At 33.0% G+C, this 18,315-nt stretch overlaps 1 protein-coding gene and 1 non-coding gene across 2 annotated transcripts; one reads left to right on the top strand and one right to left on the bottom strand.

Moving 5' to 3' along the window:
* Positions 1-11,637: 11,637 nt before the first annotated feature.
* Trnar-acg lies at positions 11,638-11,710 on the top strand. The gene has a single exon. It is a non-coding gene; the product is annotated as a tRNA-Arg (tRNA).
* Positions 11,711-12,659: 949 nt separating this feature from the next.
* Positions 12,660-17,327, bottom strand: LOC124536184 (protein extra-macrochaetae). The gene is made up of 2 exons (XM_047112664.1): positions 16,854-17,327; positions 12,660-13,923 (listed from the first exon to the last, which is right to left on the bottom strand). Exons 1-2 carry the CDS (start codon positions 17,235-17,237, stop codon positions 13,882-13,884), a joined length of 426 nt encoding a protein of 141 aa, XP_046968620.1. The 5' UTR covers positions 17,238-17,327; the 3' UTR covers positions 12,660-13,881.
* Positions 17,328-18,315: the final 988 nt, after the last annotated feature.

Raw genomic sequence — 18,315 nt, 5'->3', positions numbered from 1 at the left:
TGACAACTGGAGTGTAAAATTATGAAAGTGTTCATCGCCTATGTAATTGAACAGTATATAAAATATTAATATAAAGACGCAAGCTGATAGTTTTGTTGCGAGACATATAATAAACAAATTCAACCTCAATTTCCGCTACACGTAAGACGTAAGTGGTCACTGCTCGTGTTAGTAATGATATGAATTACAGTTTTGTTTTGTATCTAGGTGATTTTTTTAATTTTATTCAAACATTTTATATATTTACTATATGTTTTTATTACAGTTTGAAACTTGTTGTTTGTGGAAACCTTAAAATTTTGTTCGAAAAAACGCCTCGTTATTTTTTTAGTAGATTGTAATTTATTTACAAATTATAAATAATAAAATAGAAAAATATATATTTTTTAAATTAACATTACATATCTTATTTATTTAGTGTAATAATACATTATTATTATTTTAGAATATTATTGTCAACATAATAACAAGATGCTTTGGACTTTGGAATTTAGATAATAAATACCTTTTAACTATTTTATCAAATTTAATTACTTCCGTGTTACTAATTAACTGTAATATGTTCAAATACATAATTAAACGAACACCTTTACTTTATTTCATTAAAATGTTAATATTTTAATAATGAGAATACTTAACATTTTACAAATATCTAACACTTAATACCTACTTGCAAATATAATAATAATTACAAATTTAAGGAACAATAATTTGACATATATTCGGTTAAATTATATTTTACATTTATACTGTAATAAAAGCTTTTTATATATGTCTATATAATTTTAGGTCAAGTTATCGTATGCATTTAACGAAATCGTACGAATTATGCATGTATGTATGCATCGATATAGAGATAAAGATTCTTTAGGCTCACCTTTAACCTATATAAATTGAATACACATTTCGTCCATGTCTAAGCTATCACCGTGCAGTTTCTATATAAAGCATTCCATAATTTTTCACGATGGCACTTCAATAATTCTGGTTGTAACTTTCTTGAAGTCAATTATTCAATAAAAATAAGTCACCATAATTTAGTGTGCAGAAACTTAAATGATATTCCTGAAGCATATGGTTTTGAAAAGATATTATGTAACTTTATATATTTGTCAGTTTGTTTAGCTCAAATATTGCAAGCAGAATCATTATTTTCTTTTATCATACAGAGATAATTTTTTGCATTTTACGGTAAGCAAACACTAGCTCTACAAACAGAAATGTCTTCCAGCGATGGAACTTTATAATGATCAAGAGCATGAACATAAAATTTTGTACACAAGAGTTTTTATAAAAATAGGTTTTACTGAGCCCGTTCAAGACATTCGTGACTATAAACGACCAATTGTCATTTTCTTGATGTTAATACTTTGTACGGATTTCATTAAAATAGATTGTACGTATTCATCTCATTGCCGTCTACACTAAGTTAGTGTCATGTCAAATTGCCCACTCACCGTACACTTTGATTAGTGTTCACGCCGCTTGTAAATAAACGCACTCAGCTACAATCTACTCATTGATTAACTGAAATCGTTTTAGTTAATGAACTTGTTGAATATTATAGCTACCTCTTCATATCAATAAATTAAGTCTTGGATTTCTACGTAATGTTATAAACACGGCTTTATGTATCGTGTAAAATCAAATAATGTATTGATTATTTTTGTGTTATAGACTGGTCAGTATGTATATGTTAGAGTTTATTTAAATATGAGTAAATTTAATAATTTATATACGAGCAATCTTTGCAACATACTACCTTATTATGATTTTTATTTAATAGTATATATATAGTATCTCGCAGACTGGAAACACGCTAGTTTATTGTATTTAACGAAAGATTGAAACCAAAAATTTTGAATTTTAAGGGTGAGTGAGTCCGTTTTACATGCAAGAGAAATAACCTTACGAGTAAGGTAAGAGTGATCTCTTCCAAGCATTTCGTGATTATCCATTGAATAAAAATGAGTTAGATACAACCAGTGCTTTCAATTCTTCCGGCTCATATTGTCAAACCAATGAGTGTACGAGTATGACAATGTAATGTGTAAAACATTAAACATATTTCTTGGTCCTTATCTTGATATCTCGTGTAAGGACACGGATACACCAGCTAGATATAAAAGGATGTCAGTTATCTGGTTGTTAACCATGTCATGCAACATGCACTAAAGCCAGTTAACTAAAAATAGAACATATGCGCCATAGATAACGTTGGTTATTTGGTACACAATGCACGAGGTGACTGGGGCGTCACTTCCGCTGCACACTGGCTGGAGATACAGTAACACAAATGTGATATATGTATATTTATTGTTAATACTTTTTTTAAAAAAAAACAACGTAATTTTTTTTTAATAAAACTATTTTGGATAGAGTGCAACCGTCAAGGTCGAATTTTTAAGAAACGCTTTTGTTTTACACCATTAATTGATAAATTAATGGATTTTGGAACGACGGAAGAGTAATTTGTAATGAGAACAGTTTTTCGCACGGTAGAAGCCATAGTACACATCTGATGCGACGCGAGTGTATGGCAACTATTTCCCGGGAATCTTCTTATATCCTGTAATCATACACATCTACATCATTGGTCATCTCAGTGCGTTCAATAAACTCAGTTAGGGATCTCTTTATGTATTTTTGTAGTACAATACTTCATATGCAATACGTAACTATGCGCCTCTACAAGTTATTGTATACCGAAATTGTTTTTTCTTCATAAAATACTATCTATATATAACCTAAACCAATGGGTCTAAATGGATTAAATTTAGTTCAGGAATTGCTCATGGAGCGCGGAAAAAGCGAGGAGGCGTTTTCTAATATTCATCTCCGTCGGGGAGTTAAATTATTGATGAAAGTTTATCAAGGAAATTTTTATTTGATATTAGGAAAACGAAAATTAGTGTTTATATTTGAATTAGTTACAGCAGAAGATAACATTTTGTTCAAAAATACATCCCCGTTCGTGAGAAAACTTGGGATTTATTTATGGCATCTACATAAAATATGAGAACTTAATTGAACTTTAATGAATACTTCTTTCATTTATTTATAGTATTTGTAAAATACTTTCAAATTGTTGACTCTGGGTAATTTCATTTTATTGCGTTAGAAAAATAAGTTACATATATGCCTAAGTTCATTTTTCACATTTCTCTGTAGTGGATTTTGGTGTTATGACACTTTTCATAAGAAATAAAAAACATCCTTAAATGAAGTGCAATATAATAATATTCTATTTATTAAGTTTTGTGTATCTGTGTGTTTTACGATGTTGCCGACATAGTAACTGCATCACGATTTCTGCTTTTGATAATATCGCAATCTTTAATGGTTTATGAAATTAATACTAGGCTATGAATATAAATCAAGAGTTTGTTCAAACAAAGTAATCTTTGTATGCATATCTCTGTATTTAGATATGCCCATGTGAATGTTAATTTGAAAAGTGTTGAAGGTATATAAGTATAGCAAATTTCTGTACAAATTATGACCATCTATACACAAGTATGCCGGTTATATTGGTAAAATATAGTAGTTTATTTTTTCGTAGAGCAATGTTGGTTGTTTTTATATATATTATATAATTATTACATTTCATCATTAAAGTCATATTATCATAACTATAAAGGTGAAGTATTCCACTTCCGTGGAACATATCATATCTCTCTTTAATATTCGCCAATCATCGTGTAAATTGATAACCAACTAAAGAATAGATAGACCAATCAGAAGCAACTAGGACAGTCTTTTTAAAATGATTATAAGGAGTGTCCTTTTATTTCCGTTAAGGAAATGGAAATGACAACACTTTTGGGCAATAATTGATCGAAAAAGTACTCATGTCGCGCACCTTGAATATCTTTGAACGATGTTTTCATACTTCTTTCTATACAACGTTCCTTATTATGGATACAGTATTAATTTATTCGATGATAATAATATATATTTATATAAAACATGCGACGTAGTTATTTTTTTTAAAATAGATTGTCAGACAAGTTGTTGTACATAATATTACCTTTGTAATAATGCAGCTCGCCGTGAACCACAATAATGTTCGGCTCGCTTAACTGTAAACACGAACAATACATTACACGTACGATGCAGTTGTTATTACGATCTGAGCTTACATAACATTATGTAATCCGATAGAAAGCCTTAAAACTTAAGAAGGTCGATGAAATTAAGATATTTGTTTGTTGATTGCGATTGACTGATTTGATTGATGTTGGACGTAGTTGATAATAGCTATGACTTTTATAAAATTTAATGAAAGGCACATCTACGTTTTAGATAAGAAAAGCAAACACGTCACAGCAATGACAAGCATTTTTAAACGACTTAAAAAAATGAGGTTCTTAATTCGGTTGTATTTTTTATGTAATTTACTTATTTCTACCGCATTTATGAAACGTTTTGGCAAATTGTTTAAAATTGCACTTTCTATTCCAAAAATACCAGCTCTAAGAGAATATACAAGAGTATTTTTTATTATAAACACATATTCTTCAGAATACCATACCATAAAGACTGGTCAAGTCAATTAGTGGTGCTTGTCCAGATACGAACTCGTAATCTTCCATTACGAATCGCGTGTTGTATCTACAAGGCCGTCTCCGTTTCTACTCCTATGTTAATTCAATGTGAATACATAAGTGTGGTCATATGTCAAAGATTTACAAACTTTAACATAACGCAACTTTGTAACATTATAAAAAAATATGAAAATGTAAATATCAAATTCGTAATATAGTAATGAAGTTAGTTCAACATAAGCATAACATGGACTTGTTATTGTACAGTAAATACTCGGGGCAGGCGAAGACCCGAGGTAAATATGCTCGTATTGCGCTGCGTTGCGTTGGTGCCCTTTACACTCTTTGAATATTTAAAAAGTCTGTAACATTTCACTCCGCCGACCTCTTCGCTTGAATATAATATTAGTTCTGACTCCTAACTGAGCATTTCTTATAGTTATTGAATATTAAACGCTAATATCCGAGGGTGCGTATCGAATATTCATCGGTAATAAAATAAACAAAATATTTCAATGACTTTTATGTTGCCCCACGAAATATTTTAAAAGATTTTCTTAAAATTTATGTATGTTTTTGTTTGAACTTGACTTTTGGTCACTTAAATATACTTCAAGACATTAGTTGTGACCAAAAATAAATGTAAGATTGACTCACAAGAGTCAAATCAAGTTTTGCTATTATCATTATTTTGGTCGTAATAAATAAATTAGTAGAAAGATACAAAGTTCACGTTTAAGCCATTAAGGTATGAATAATGAAGACGAGTATAGTTTCGTGAAAGGTTAACAAGTTCGATACGCCCGAGTGAAATCAATATTCAACACGCTTAATGTTTTTGCTGCACGCCTTTATTTTGTTTTACTTATAAATGTGATTCTGAATAACTAGAAGTATGAAATAACGAACAGACCATTTAAAACTTTAAAACACTTAAAATAAAACCTTTTTAGAACGTAAAAATTAAAATTATAAATAGACTAATTAAAGTAATACACTACAATATTTTTTTTTACTATTTTTCTATTTCGTTGGAATAATTCTATTAGATATGATTTTGATACCTTTGCTGATATATTAATAAAAGATAAGTCAATTATCAGTAAAGATAACCAAAGAAAACGAGTGTTTGTACAAGAGTTTAAGTTTATCAGCGGTAATCATTTACTGGGGCTAATGTTTTATTTGCGTAGTGAGTTTAAGTATGACAGGCAGTGCATTTGGTGCGTGTTTAGTGCGTCCACCTGGTCTAGCAGACACCATTATCTTCACGATCTTAGGCTTTAATCTAATATATAAATTATAATTATATACATTATAATTCATTTCTTAAAACGTCGTCTATTATTTACTGGCATGAACTATAAATTTTGTAGACTAAATTTAAATTAGAATTTGAAAATAGAACATGTGTTTTTTTAAAGTAATAATTTATTGACATGTTTTCCTTGAATTAAATATATTCTTTTCCCTATTACAATTGTATGCAGTATGTATTCAACACGAGAAACTTTACCTTGCAATACAGATAAACAAAAATAAATACGCATAGAATATGATGTACTAGTCCATAAATATCTCATCGCCGAGAGAAAAACAATTCTGTCTAAGAGAAATACTCGTAACTTAATATTTCATGCTGTGGTAGACATAGCTATATCCTTTAAACATTTCTGTAGAATACGCAGTCACGTTTTCAACAAAGACACGATGATACATTCTCTAAATACTAATTTTGATGTACTTATAAATTCCGTTATATGGACGGAAAAATAAGATAGTCGTTAAGGTATTGGCAAGTGGTTTTCTCATAGCTATATACCTAGGTGCATACATTTTCGAGTAACAACTACTTTGTTATGGGTAATACAGCCGCGTTTCTCAGTTACACCTTTTGTTGCAATCAGTTGCGGTAATCAATGTAACATAACTCACAACAAAATCTGAAGCATTTTGAACGCGTTATTGCTTACAGCATAAGGGCTATTTTATAAATTTACATTGCTGTAAGTAATTGCGGACATGCTTAGCGACATGAAACGTCGTCGTGTTGTCTTGTTTACACAGCTCCTTGCAATGTTCGCGTTTCGCTTTGTAGAGAAAATGAACGACTACCATGTGGCTGTCAACGCCAAAACATTTTATATACGAATAATAAAATCTTATTACTATCAATAGATATTTTATCGCGGCAGCGGTTCGTGTTCTAGTACTGTATTGAAGTATGAGTAACTATACTACAACTTCTTGTAATATCAGATCAAGGGACATAACGATTTGTTCTCGTAGTGATACGTCTATTGTATTTCGTGTTGTAGTATATCTTTCTTAATCTAGCTGTTAGGTTAAGCGTTAGGGTCGAACTATAGACTACCAATTAGATAGAACAATTAGTCAATAGGCTAGCTATAGACCGGACTGTCTTTATTCTTAGAATACATAATATATATGACTAAAAATTTAACAGTATATCTATTAGTTTTTAGTAAGTTTGTACTCCTGCCGATCATGAAGCTTCGAATCCCCTGTAAGGGCAATAAAAAAATATTTTTTTTAATTTTAAATATATTTTGAGTCCGATCATATTGCGAGTCCTATTATAAGCAAATATGTACATAGATATTGTAACTGTTTTAGCGCATATCGCAGAAACATGATTACTCTAATAATAAGTCTCATGCAGTTGGCTATATCCTACTTGAGAATATCTCAAAAAAAATGGCCTGAATGACTTTAACAAATTAGCCAAAGAAGAGAATGAACGCATTATTGTTATTTAGTATATACACCTATACAATAGAGTGCGTGTAAAGTAGGTTTAGCATAAGAACGTTTCTGTAATAAGTAACGAGTACTTAGGCAGTGTTTTATATTTGTCAAGGAATATTAATGAAGATACGCCCTAACCTATCTTGGTGCTTATCGTTGTGGTTTATTTGATTCATACGTTGATAACGTTAAAAATATTGAAGTGCACTAGCACTTAATTGCTTGTTCATAAATAAAATATAATCAATACGTGACGTTTACAAAACAATACGATTAAATTGGGGCAATAAATAAAAATTAAATGTAAGCCAAGATAATAACTTATCATCAATATATTAATATATTTAGAAATGATGGATTATAACAAATATTTTCATTTTTAGTGACGTAATCCGTGATCGATGAGCGGAAAGAAATCCTCAGGTGTTCTGAATTACGCAGATTTTATTCCGGGCAAGTACGACTGAGATACCACGTGTCAACCATCGCGAACTTAAAAAAAGCGTTCGAAAACTATTATAATGTATAATTATACTTCATTTTAATACGACATTTTGTGTTGTGGTAACATTTGCCTTTATTACATACTACGGCTCAGAGTAAAAAAGCAATGTAAGGAGGTAGGTATTACATTCTGTGTACTTACGAGTAGGGCATATACAATATATTATTAATACAAAATTTCCTTTTGATAAATGCCATTAAACTGGTGTAACTATTATTATAAATGCAAAATTAAGTTTGTTTGTTACAGTTTTACGTGTTAATGGCTGAACTGATAATCATGAAATTTAACATACACAATATAACATACAATAAATGATAAAGGCATTGTAGGAAAATTATGCATAAGAAACATATGCGTACACAATCAATCGACGTTTAATTTTTAGTCCTGTAAGAAGTCATTTATTTTTAAGTATGTTAACAATTAGACGTCAATGTATTGCTAATGATATACTTTATCATTTAGGCATTGGAGGAGAGCCAAACCTTCGAAATAGACACTACGGGCACAGTGATTCGTTATGATTACAGCTATTATCAGTATTCTTATCAGAGTCGGTGCGCTCACACCTCGCAAGTGCAAACACCTGACGGCCCACCTGTCCGTTAGTACCGCTATATCTTAGAGACTATGATTATGATATAGTACGATAATAACAACTAAATGCTGTTTCCGCATAAATAACTTGATATAAACTGGCTCATGGTGCTGATACGCTGAAATTGTGAATAACATCAATGAGCATTACGTACCTCAATCATGTCATATCAGAATGAATTAACGGAAAATTATATTCTGTTAATTTGCTAAAGATTTTCAAAGATATATTTAATATGGCACTAGTCGGTATTGGCTTAACAGCATTGCATCGTAATTACTTGATCTTTTTGCTTGACTACGTGGATTTTTTTTTAACTTCAAATAATAGGAAGACTGGCATATGTTTCATCTGATTGTTTATCACCACCTATAACCAGTGGCAATACAGTAAATGTTAATCATCCTTCGTCCATACACCACTTACCTTAGGAACTAAGATATTATGTCTTATGTTTGTAATTACACCTCACTCATCCTCCAAACGGAATGAAAATATCATTTATGAAAAAAATACAAAGTCTGGCGATAGAATAAGTCATGGGTAGTAACCTAATGTATTGGGTAGTATATCTATGTACTAGATATATTTTCATTTTTATTAAATTTTAACGATAGGAATCATAAAATCAAGGTTAATTAAATGTAACAACTATAACTCTTTAAGGCAAACACCCATAAGCTATCCTGGTATTAAAGTTGTTGAGGTATTTTATCTTTACTCGAACTTCCAACATAATTTACATTTTCATATTTCGCATTACAATAATTTAGGAAACACTGTAAGTTTATTATTGATTTTCAAATCACGTTTTTGTCGTATATTGAAGTTAAAAACTTCAAACGAATGTGTAATAATATGTATGTATATGTAATAACGATAATGTATAACCGATAATTAATATATTGTGGTAGTATTGATATATGTACAATGTAAATTAAAGAAAGTATCGTTTGTAAAAAAATATAAAACATACTTTTATATATTTTATGGAATGAAACATATATGTACCTACATATGTCAATTTCATTTTTAATCATAAAATATTCTGTCATTTTCCTTTAAACTAGTTTATTTAAAATTAATTAGTTAAAATATATACAAATAAGGCCATAAAGACCCGTGGAACGCTTAAAATAAAATAAATATACCCAAATCCATAAAAAAACACCTAAAATCTTTGCTGGATTGCCTCATAGTGGGTTGATTGTTGTGTTCTAATTTTAAATTAGTGCTAAATTAAACTCGTTACCATAGTCTTGTACCGATGTGTAACATCTTATTAAAGTGTGTACTAGACCTTATCAGCATAAAACTATACAATAATAAAAATCGTGCGAAGCTGGTTTAGTGTATACATGAATAATAAGAAGTCATTGTGTTATCAATGTCCTACATAATTCTTGCAACAATGTCAACTGTATATCTTTGTCATAACTATATTTTCAAGAGTAGAATTACATTAAGTACGAGTATGTACTAAATATTAAATTTTAAGAATGGGCTTATTGTTTTGTTTGAATATCGAACTGACAAGAATAGTATTCAATTAATTATCAATTACTCGTTTTGTTGTATCGCTTGTTTACGTATACATGATTATTTTATGTCGTTTTAAAGAAATTTCGAATAAATATTTTAGTTTTTTTAAAGTAACAAATTAGACTTTCAAATGATAGTTTTTTTTCTAGATATTTGAGTGGTCTGTCTAATTATCTACGTTGTTATTTCAAGAAGTATAAATATTGCTTTTACTACGGATTATAATTAAAGATATAAATTCATTGGTACCACTTATATAACCGACATATTCGCTCTTTTAAAACGGTAATACGTAGTAACAACTGTTTGGAAGACTTGCAAAAAGCCTGCCTGTAAATATTTACAATATAATCGAAATAATTTTAAGCTCCCATCGATTTATTTACTCCAGTAAATTCCCTCCTCTCCCTTTGAGGAGAAGGTTTGAAACATGTTGTTGTCATATGAATTAGTTTTAAATTAGGTTCAAAGTAATATCTGAAGTTATATGATTGTTATCATGATTAGGAATTAAGAATGCTTACACCGGTATGCACTGGTCGAAGGTCGCGTTTTGCGGTGCGACGCGGGCACACCTGCGTAATCGCATTAGTCTTATCAGTTGATAGCTTATCAGTATATGGGAGATTTGGTACGGTCGTGTGGAGTGCGACTGTACATACATTACTAATTTTAAGGCTTTTAGTACAGATACAGAATATAACCTAATATTTTAGAGTAGATATAATTAAAATTATGTATTATCTATACAGGAAACTATATTCCTCTGATTTCAATAAGTAAATAGGGTTGTTCTAGGTTTTCCTTATTTCTTCATGATTTTTCATTGCACTAGTTGACACCAAATCACTAATCGCAATTTATTTAACTAGTCTTTCAAAGACAGTCATCACAGATTCAATTAAAATTCCATAGCTCGGGACGTCATCGCCAAGAGGTGTCAGTCTCTTCCGTATCTTTCGACGAGTGTTAAATGAATTGTGCGACTTAATACCTTCTTCGCGTTTCTTCCATCTAAAGACTATATGCTGTGAGAGCCCACGGCCCTACGTCATCGGAGTATCAACAAATTGCACGAAACTTTTTTATAAATTCTGGTGAATTATATGCTCAGAATTGACGCATCATTCCACAGTTCCATCGTAACTGTTTAACTTTAGAATTATAAGTATTATATTATTTTGACGACAATATATAGCTTTATTTATTACACTTTTGTCTACTAGTTAACGTTTATGTGTTAAATAAGAAGCTTAGAAAAAAAGGTCATAAATTTTGTTACAATAGATTAAATATACCGTTCATACTGTATCAAGCAATTATACCTACACTTGATAGTTTCGGTATAGTGTTTATAGCTAGATAACGTAAATAGACCTGAGTGCGTGTATTGTTTCAATAAAAAAAACTGATATCTTTTGATAATAACGATTCATAATAAAATAATAAAAAATTTACACCCAAACCAATCTTCTGCAAATTGAAGGTACCCATAGCAAACTTTACATTGAATACAAGTGCACTCCTATTAGTGATCATAATAATTTATTGTTGATTTTGTTACACACGTAGTTAAATCATATTATGTAGGTATCAAAATCTTACTTAATTCAATATTATGTATACGCTTAAGCGTGGTAAACCAATGAGGTAATTTGCCACGTAGACTAACTGGCCCTGTGGCGCAACGGATAACGCGTCTGACTACGGATCAGAAGATTCCAGGTTCGAATCCTGGCAGGGTCGCATGGAAACACAATATTTTGTTTTTATTTTAACACTTACTAACCTGACAGGTAATTAGCCATATTGTTGAATATAAACGACATTCGGTTAATGTTTATCGAATAAACATGACTCGGCTATACGTTTAATATTAGCTCTTATTTTTGTTTAAATATGACATACATTAGTCTGGTTACAATTATTCAAATGAATTTCATAACTTTCAACTTTACGTTAAAGACATAAAGTCTATTTTTAATAAGCAATCGAGAGCACAAGAGTTTTACAAGCGCAGCTGATCAAATATTGTTATGGCGATAATTGGCCGTGATGCAATCGCGTGATTCTCGCATCCGTTTTCATGATTTTTCTAACTTTCTGTTCAAAAACTGGGTATCGATTTTTCGTTTATGTTCGTAACTTGTAACACTTTTCATTATGAAATTGTTTCCTAAAATATTTCCCCATGGACATGATGTTAAAAAATCTCATATTAAGATTATTACGTTCATCTGTCATAAATATTATACAAAAAAAAAAAAAATGGGATCATCAATAATACTAGTTGTGATGATTTGCTTTACCTAATTTTTTGTAATAACTTAATACTATAACTATACTAAACTTTCCATACAAGTAAGTATAGAAAGTTTCTTTAAAAATGATGTTTAAGATAAGCGTTATATATTTCTATTCTCTTTTAAGGATTTTAAATGAATTTGTAAATTATAGGAATTTTGGTCATTGATTTATCTGTTTTAATATAATTAAATACTGTTCGTTTTCTACATCATGTTTTAAAATGATTCGTCAATTTGATTGTGTATTCTTAATACGTCGTAAAAAGTACCTTTCATAGGCAGAAATGCGTGATTTGTTTAAATGATTAACTTTCTTAAATTATTTTTGTTGTTAACGTAGAAAACACGATTGTTGATAAAGTTTTGGGATATTTAAAGAAAAGATTAAATACTGTAATAATATTGTTTTATTTTCTGTTATTTCAACGGTATTTATACATAAAAAAAACAGTGCAATTTAAGAATAAAAAGTCTGATGTACAATATAAATCAGTCAATTGAGATATTTTGTGACCATTATTGAATAAAGCTGCCAATATGTTTACTATAAAACAAATTGTTTGAGAGCAAATGAAGACTCATTAAAGGAACGGTGATCACTCTTACTTTTATAAGTGGTAATTGATGTTCTTCAACCATTCCTCTACTGAGTACTCCATTCACCTGATATCGTTCAGTATAAATTATTACCATATCCGGTTAACAATACGATTACTTTGACCACCTACTGCTACGCATCCCCGAATAACTAAAACTATAACAGTCTGTTTAAAATCATAATACACCATAATTAATAAGAATTATATAAGATAATTAAAGCATTTTCACCTTATATTCAATATAAAATCATAGAGGGTCTCAAATTTGATAATTTTTGCTAAATTTTTTATATATTTAATTTTTTTATTACATACAATATTTACAAGTTCGTACAAAACGCATTATGATAAATTAATTAAAAGAATATATTGCGTTTAGTACTTACAATAATAATTTTATAATCTAGAAGAGCAACGAAATCGCCATGCATAATCACACTCATGAAACTTAAAATAAAATTATATACGTAAACCAACTTTGAATTGATTCACTTCTTTGATATAAATGGAAGCATCGTTTTAAAACTAAGAGCCTAGGAGAAAATAAACAAGATTTTTTGTGAAATACTAAAAACCAAAAAGAAATGTTTACGTCCTTTTATATTACAATATAATTTTGTGAAGGTAAAACCGAAAATTGTCTAGATGTCGCAAACCACTCAACATTATTATTTACAAACTTGTTCACGTACATCATACTAAATTAAAAACTAATAAAGCTTTTACATTAACATAACAAAACAAGCCGTCTCACCGCCGACGGCAGCCGGCTGATTGCATTGCAATGCTTAAGTCTTTAGCATAATGCCACGAAATAATTAAATTAACGTATATTGATCTTAACGAGATCGTACTTAGGATATCATCGCGAGATGAAGTTCACTGGAACTGATGCAGGAGGCTCCCGGCGCTGAGGTACTACCGACGATATTACTTTCGGAGCCCATCGAGTGCACCTCGAGGTATTTTGACGTTCACCATTATTATAATTGTCCTTAAGACTACTCATCACTTAGCACGTTGGCCTATCCGGTTGGTCTTGTTTTTCTGGAGTCTGTAACAATGAAATAAACATAGGTAAGTGATCATGTCAAGAAACACAATACGTACTAGGATGTTTGACCGTCTTAAATTGGTAGCACTTTAATTACTTCACGAATAATGTTTTATATAAATAGTACTGGTCAAATATATTTGACCCTCCTAACGAATGTTATTACAGTTATTAGTGATTGTGACAAATAGTATATCGGGTAGCACATGCGCATCCCGCCCGCGTCCGGCCATCTGTCACCACATATGCGCTGTGTTAGGCTGCTTTAATTCATTAACACAATTATTATACGAAGGGCTAATAGTAATCATGATTGGTCGCCAGTTTAGTATGATATTTTAAATTGTTTTATTACTGTGCAACAGGCAATTTTGATGTATCGTTTAGCTTCCAACTCTGAGTACGTGTTAGATTACCGCTTCCCGTCCGTGCACATCCGCGACACAGCTGAACGGCCGCACGTGGCCATACCCTATTTACAGACATACTGAAGGGAGAGCGCACATGTCCCGAACGGATCGGGACTTCGCGAGGCGAACACGTGAAATCCCTTTATGAGAGAAGCATTGTCGGTTGGATAATGAATAGGTACGTTGCATTTATTTAGCTATCTGCTACCGGCGCCGTCACGTGTGCTCATGCGCAGCTGTGAACGACCGTTAGCAGCACAATGCCCTCGATCGATCGTCGATGGAATCCGAGTGATCGGCGAAATCGTTGCACGTGTACAGATCGGCAGAGGTTTGCCAAGACATTTCGTGGTGGAGTTGCATTGTCTACGGACCGCCGCCGCTCGTTTATTATTTCGAAGAAGCGTTAAGGTGATCGTAAAACTTTCACATGCGCGATTTATGCACAAAGTAAGCGGAGACAAAGATATTCAGAGGAGCGAGCAAGCGGCGTGCGTGGGCGCGGACACCTGGCGGTATGTTATTGTCGGCTATCGTGGTCGCGCCGCACACCTTCTGATGATGACGGGAAGCCGTGCGTAGGTGGGGCTCGAGGCCTTAAGCTAAATGCATTGATTTGTAGATATTGTACCTTCCATTGCAATTGTAAACCGTATTCCATATATTAATATGTGTAATGTATATATGTAATTCAATATCGATATGAAAACATTCATTAGTCTGTTAAAAAGAAGTAAATTATTCGTTCACACGATTATGAATGAGGGTTGTCCTCTTGTTTGGAATATTAAGTGAGGGGTGTAACGGATTACACGCCTATCCTTATTTAATATAATAGGTACTTAACTGCTCATTACACTTAGAACGCCAAATCAAACAGTAAAAATGTTTTAAAAGAAATAATGTTTTTAAACTTCAATAGCCGTACTGTCGGCAATCGAGTGACCCGATGATAAGTCTCGTGGTCGTGAGAGCCTCAGGGCAGGCAGCTGCGGTAACAGTTTACAGTCGCGTCTTGCGATAGTTGCCGTGGCGTATGTTCGTGACCGAGGTTTGTGGCACACAGCGCGGCACTCGATGCCTCTCGCGATAGCGCCGTGAAATGCCGCCTCACGACGCGCACGTTGGACTTAGGAATTCCAGCACGATCACCCCGCGGCTTGTTTTTTACTTTATTTTTTATACAGATCACTGATCGAATCAGTGTTTGTAACACAACGTATTTATATTTGTTTCAAATGTCCTTGTAAGTATGATTATTCAAATTAGTAGTCAAGAATGTGGTTAAATTACTCGACATTCCGCTAGTTCCAGCATCGTGTAGGCGTATTAGTAAATATCTCGAAGTTATTGTTGGCGCCTTAAGCGTCATTTTAAAGTTTAGCATTTTAGTAAAGCACATTTGAGACCAATTGTTATATTAATAGGAATGTACTACTACCGAAACTTACGTATGGCATACGGCCATTTTACAGATACCACGTATTTGAAAACAAAATAATAAATTTTATTTAAGGCAGATGCACTAAATACGTGACAATTTCGCTGCTGTAAATTTCGCATGGCACCTTGCGTCACCTAAATCACGCTTGTTTTGAACATTTTCCTCGGTTCCAACAACTGGCAGTGATTAAAATTTACGTGGCACGACCAAGTATTAACGAGCGCGCATTGCGGGGCTTGTAGACACAAGGCGCTCGAATAAATCCTGCGAGATGCACCTGCCGTCCGCGACGGCGACCAACTCATCACCGTGATGCATTTATAGCCTTGCTGATCTAACCCGCAGCAAGAGGAAACCTAGACGTTATTACGCACTGCCATAGAGACAGAGTAATCATACGCAGGTGTCAATCGGAATGCTAAACGAGCCAGCATAAATGACTTGAATATTCAGATTGTGTGTCAGTACACGGTCGTTTACGCGGCGCCGGCGCAGGTGGCCGCGCTTCAAGGCTGAAATTCAAAACAGCCGTCACGCATGCGTGAGTAGCGGTCTAGATTGTGACTGCTTATTTACAGAGTCTACAGTTTTACGGTTTTGAAAATGTATGTTTCACTCCAAAACAAAATAAAAAAATATCGTAAGAAATAGCGTAGAATAAATATTATATGTAAAACATTTTTGCTTTTTAAGAAAGTATTCTGGGAGTTAAGTTACATGTACTTAAAGTAAATACTAGCTTAACCTATTGTTTACAAAGTAAATCGTGCGTCGACACGGATTGTGAAACTCCCAGCATCTCCACTTTTACCTTCCCGCGCTTGCGAAACACGCAGGTGCGCGCGCGCCGCAAAAACACTGACACGACCGATTTCATTAACTTTTTATGCAATAGTGTCTATTCAGGTGGTGCTAGGTTTGTATTTTAAGCTACTTTTATAAGACAAATCACTTTCAACTTAAGTTCAATGATATTTCTAAATGATGTAATTAAAGTGCTACAGTGAATGAGATATTAATCTTTTTAGTTATTTAACCTAACAAATAGAAGTTTAAAATGTATTATTTGGACTTACCGTATGGTTAGAGTGCAGTGATGACGATAGAACTCTGTCAGTAGGGAGAATTGTGTTTGGGGCCGGGCGAGGTCCGAGCGGCCTTCGTCGCGGCCTGGGTGGTGAAGCGCACGCAGGCGCCAATGCGGCCTCTGCTTCAAATTGTCCAACCGCTGGGTGATTTTCTAAGGCAGACTGTAAGTCGCAGATGTAATCAATCACGTGCTGAATCACTTCCAGCTTTGAGATCCGCCTGTTCTTTGGCATGAACGGCACCAGGTCTTGTAGTTTGGAGAGATACATCTGAATTTCGGCGTTTTCGCCGTCTCGGTGCCTCTGCACCCTTCCGCTGGCGATAGCCGGAACGGACGCTCCAGTCGCACACACCGCCGTTATGGCTTTCATTTTGAGGGTCACTAAACACGAGCACTAGTAATTATCGCGACGCGAAACGCGTGTGTATGCTGAGTAGCGAGCGAGGAATGAGGAGATGCGCGGTGCGACGTCGTATTTATGCGCACTGGTGGGGCGCGGGGCGGGCCGGGGCGAGCCAATACGCGCGGAGGGGGCGGCGAAGCCTGATTTTCCCATGGCGGCACGGCGGCGGTGCGCAGCGGCGTCTGCTCGCGCTGGGCGGCCCTGGTTAAGGCCGTTGCGCTCGTGACACGCACTTTGTCCTGTACTGTTTGTTTTGAGACTTAATTTCATTCGCATTTATTTTTTAATGTTTGAAATGAACTTTTAAAGTGCCTTTTAACTTGAGGCTTGGATTTGATCTGGAGATCTGGTGGTGTTTTGTACCAAAAATATTCATATTCAGTTAGTTCAAAAGCAGAATAAATATGATATATTCAGTATGATAAATTATAAAGATCCAAAATGACTCATAATTGTCGCTATAATTTGTTAATTATAGCGACAATTATGAGAAGTAAGTCACCTCTACCATTTTTTGTTGCCCTTACGTAATGGCTACAAAAAAGGGTAGTGATTAGAACTGTTTATTTGGAATTATAAACGTATTAAACAATAAGTATATTACATTTTACGTTACAGTACATTAAAGGTACTTGTAGTAATAAGATTCCTTAGTGTACCTATGTTGTCACTTCTTATCTCATACCTAATTACGTGAACTCTACATTTTTGTTTCATTGTGTTTCGAGCTATTTAAAGTAAAAAGTAGGTGTGTTCGTTAGAATTTTTTTTTTGTATTTTATTAGTAATTTACACAATTCTCACACACAAAAACTTTGTATGCTGATTATGGTTTTGATTAAATATCTATTAAACTATAGACCAATCAATAATATGATAATTATTATAAATACTGAGTTTACGATAATACATAATCGACGTAAAAATATGAGATATATTATACAAAAAAGGCTATTTTTATCATTGCTATGAAATATAATTTGTAATATAGAACGACGTGGCCGAACAATCATGTTAGAGTCCGGGGTTTGTGATGAGGGGGGTG

This window comes from Vanessa cardui, chromosome 16 (genome assembly GCF_905220365.1).
Source record: "Vanessa cardui chromosome 16, ilVanCard2.1, whole genome shotgun sequence".
NCBI classification, from domain to species: Eukaryota; Metazoa; Arthropoda; class Insecta; order Lepidoptera; family Nymphalidae; genus Vanessa; species Vanessa cardui.
The sequence above is the reverse complement of the archived record's forward strand: the minus strand, read 5'-3'. Positions and strand labels throughout refer to the sequence as shown.

Bases quoted from the DNA above. Each gene is read 5' to 3' on its own strand.
- LOC124536184 (XM_047112664.1), bottom strand. From the start codon at position 17,237: ATGAAAGCCATAACGGCGGTGTGTGCGACTGGAGCGTCCGTTCCGGCT. The intron at 13,924-16,853 runs GTAAGTCCAAAT...TCATTGTTACAG, and splicing joins CACTGCACTCTAACCATACG to ACTCCAGAAAAACAAGACCA.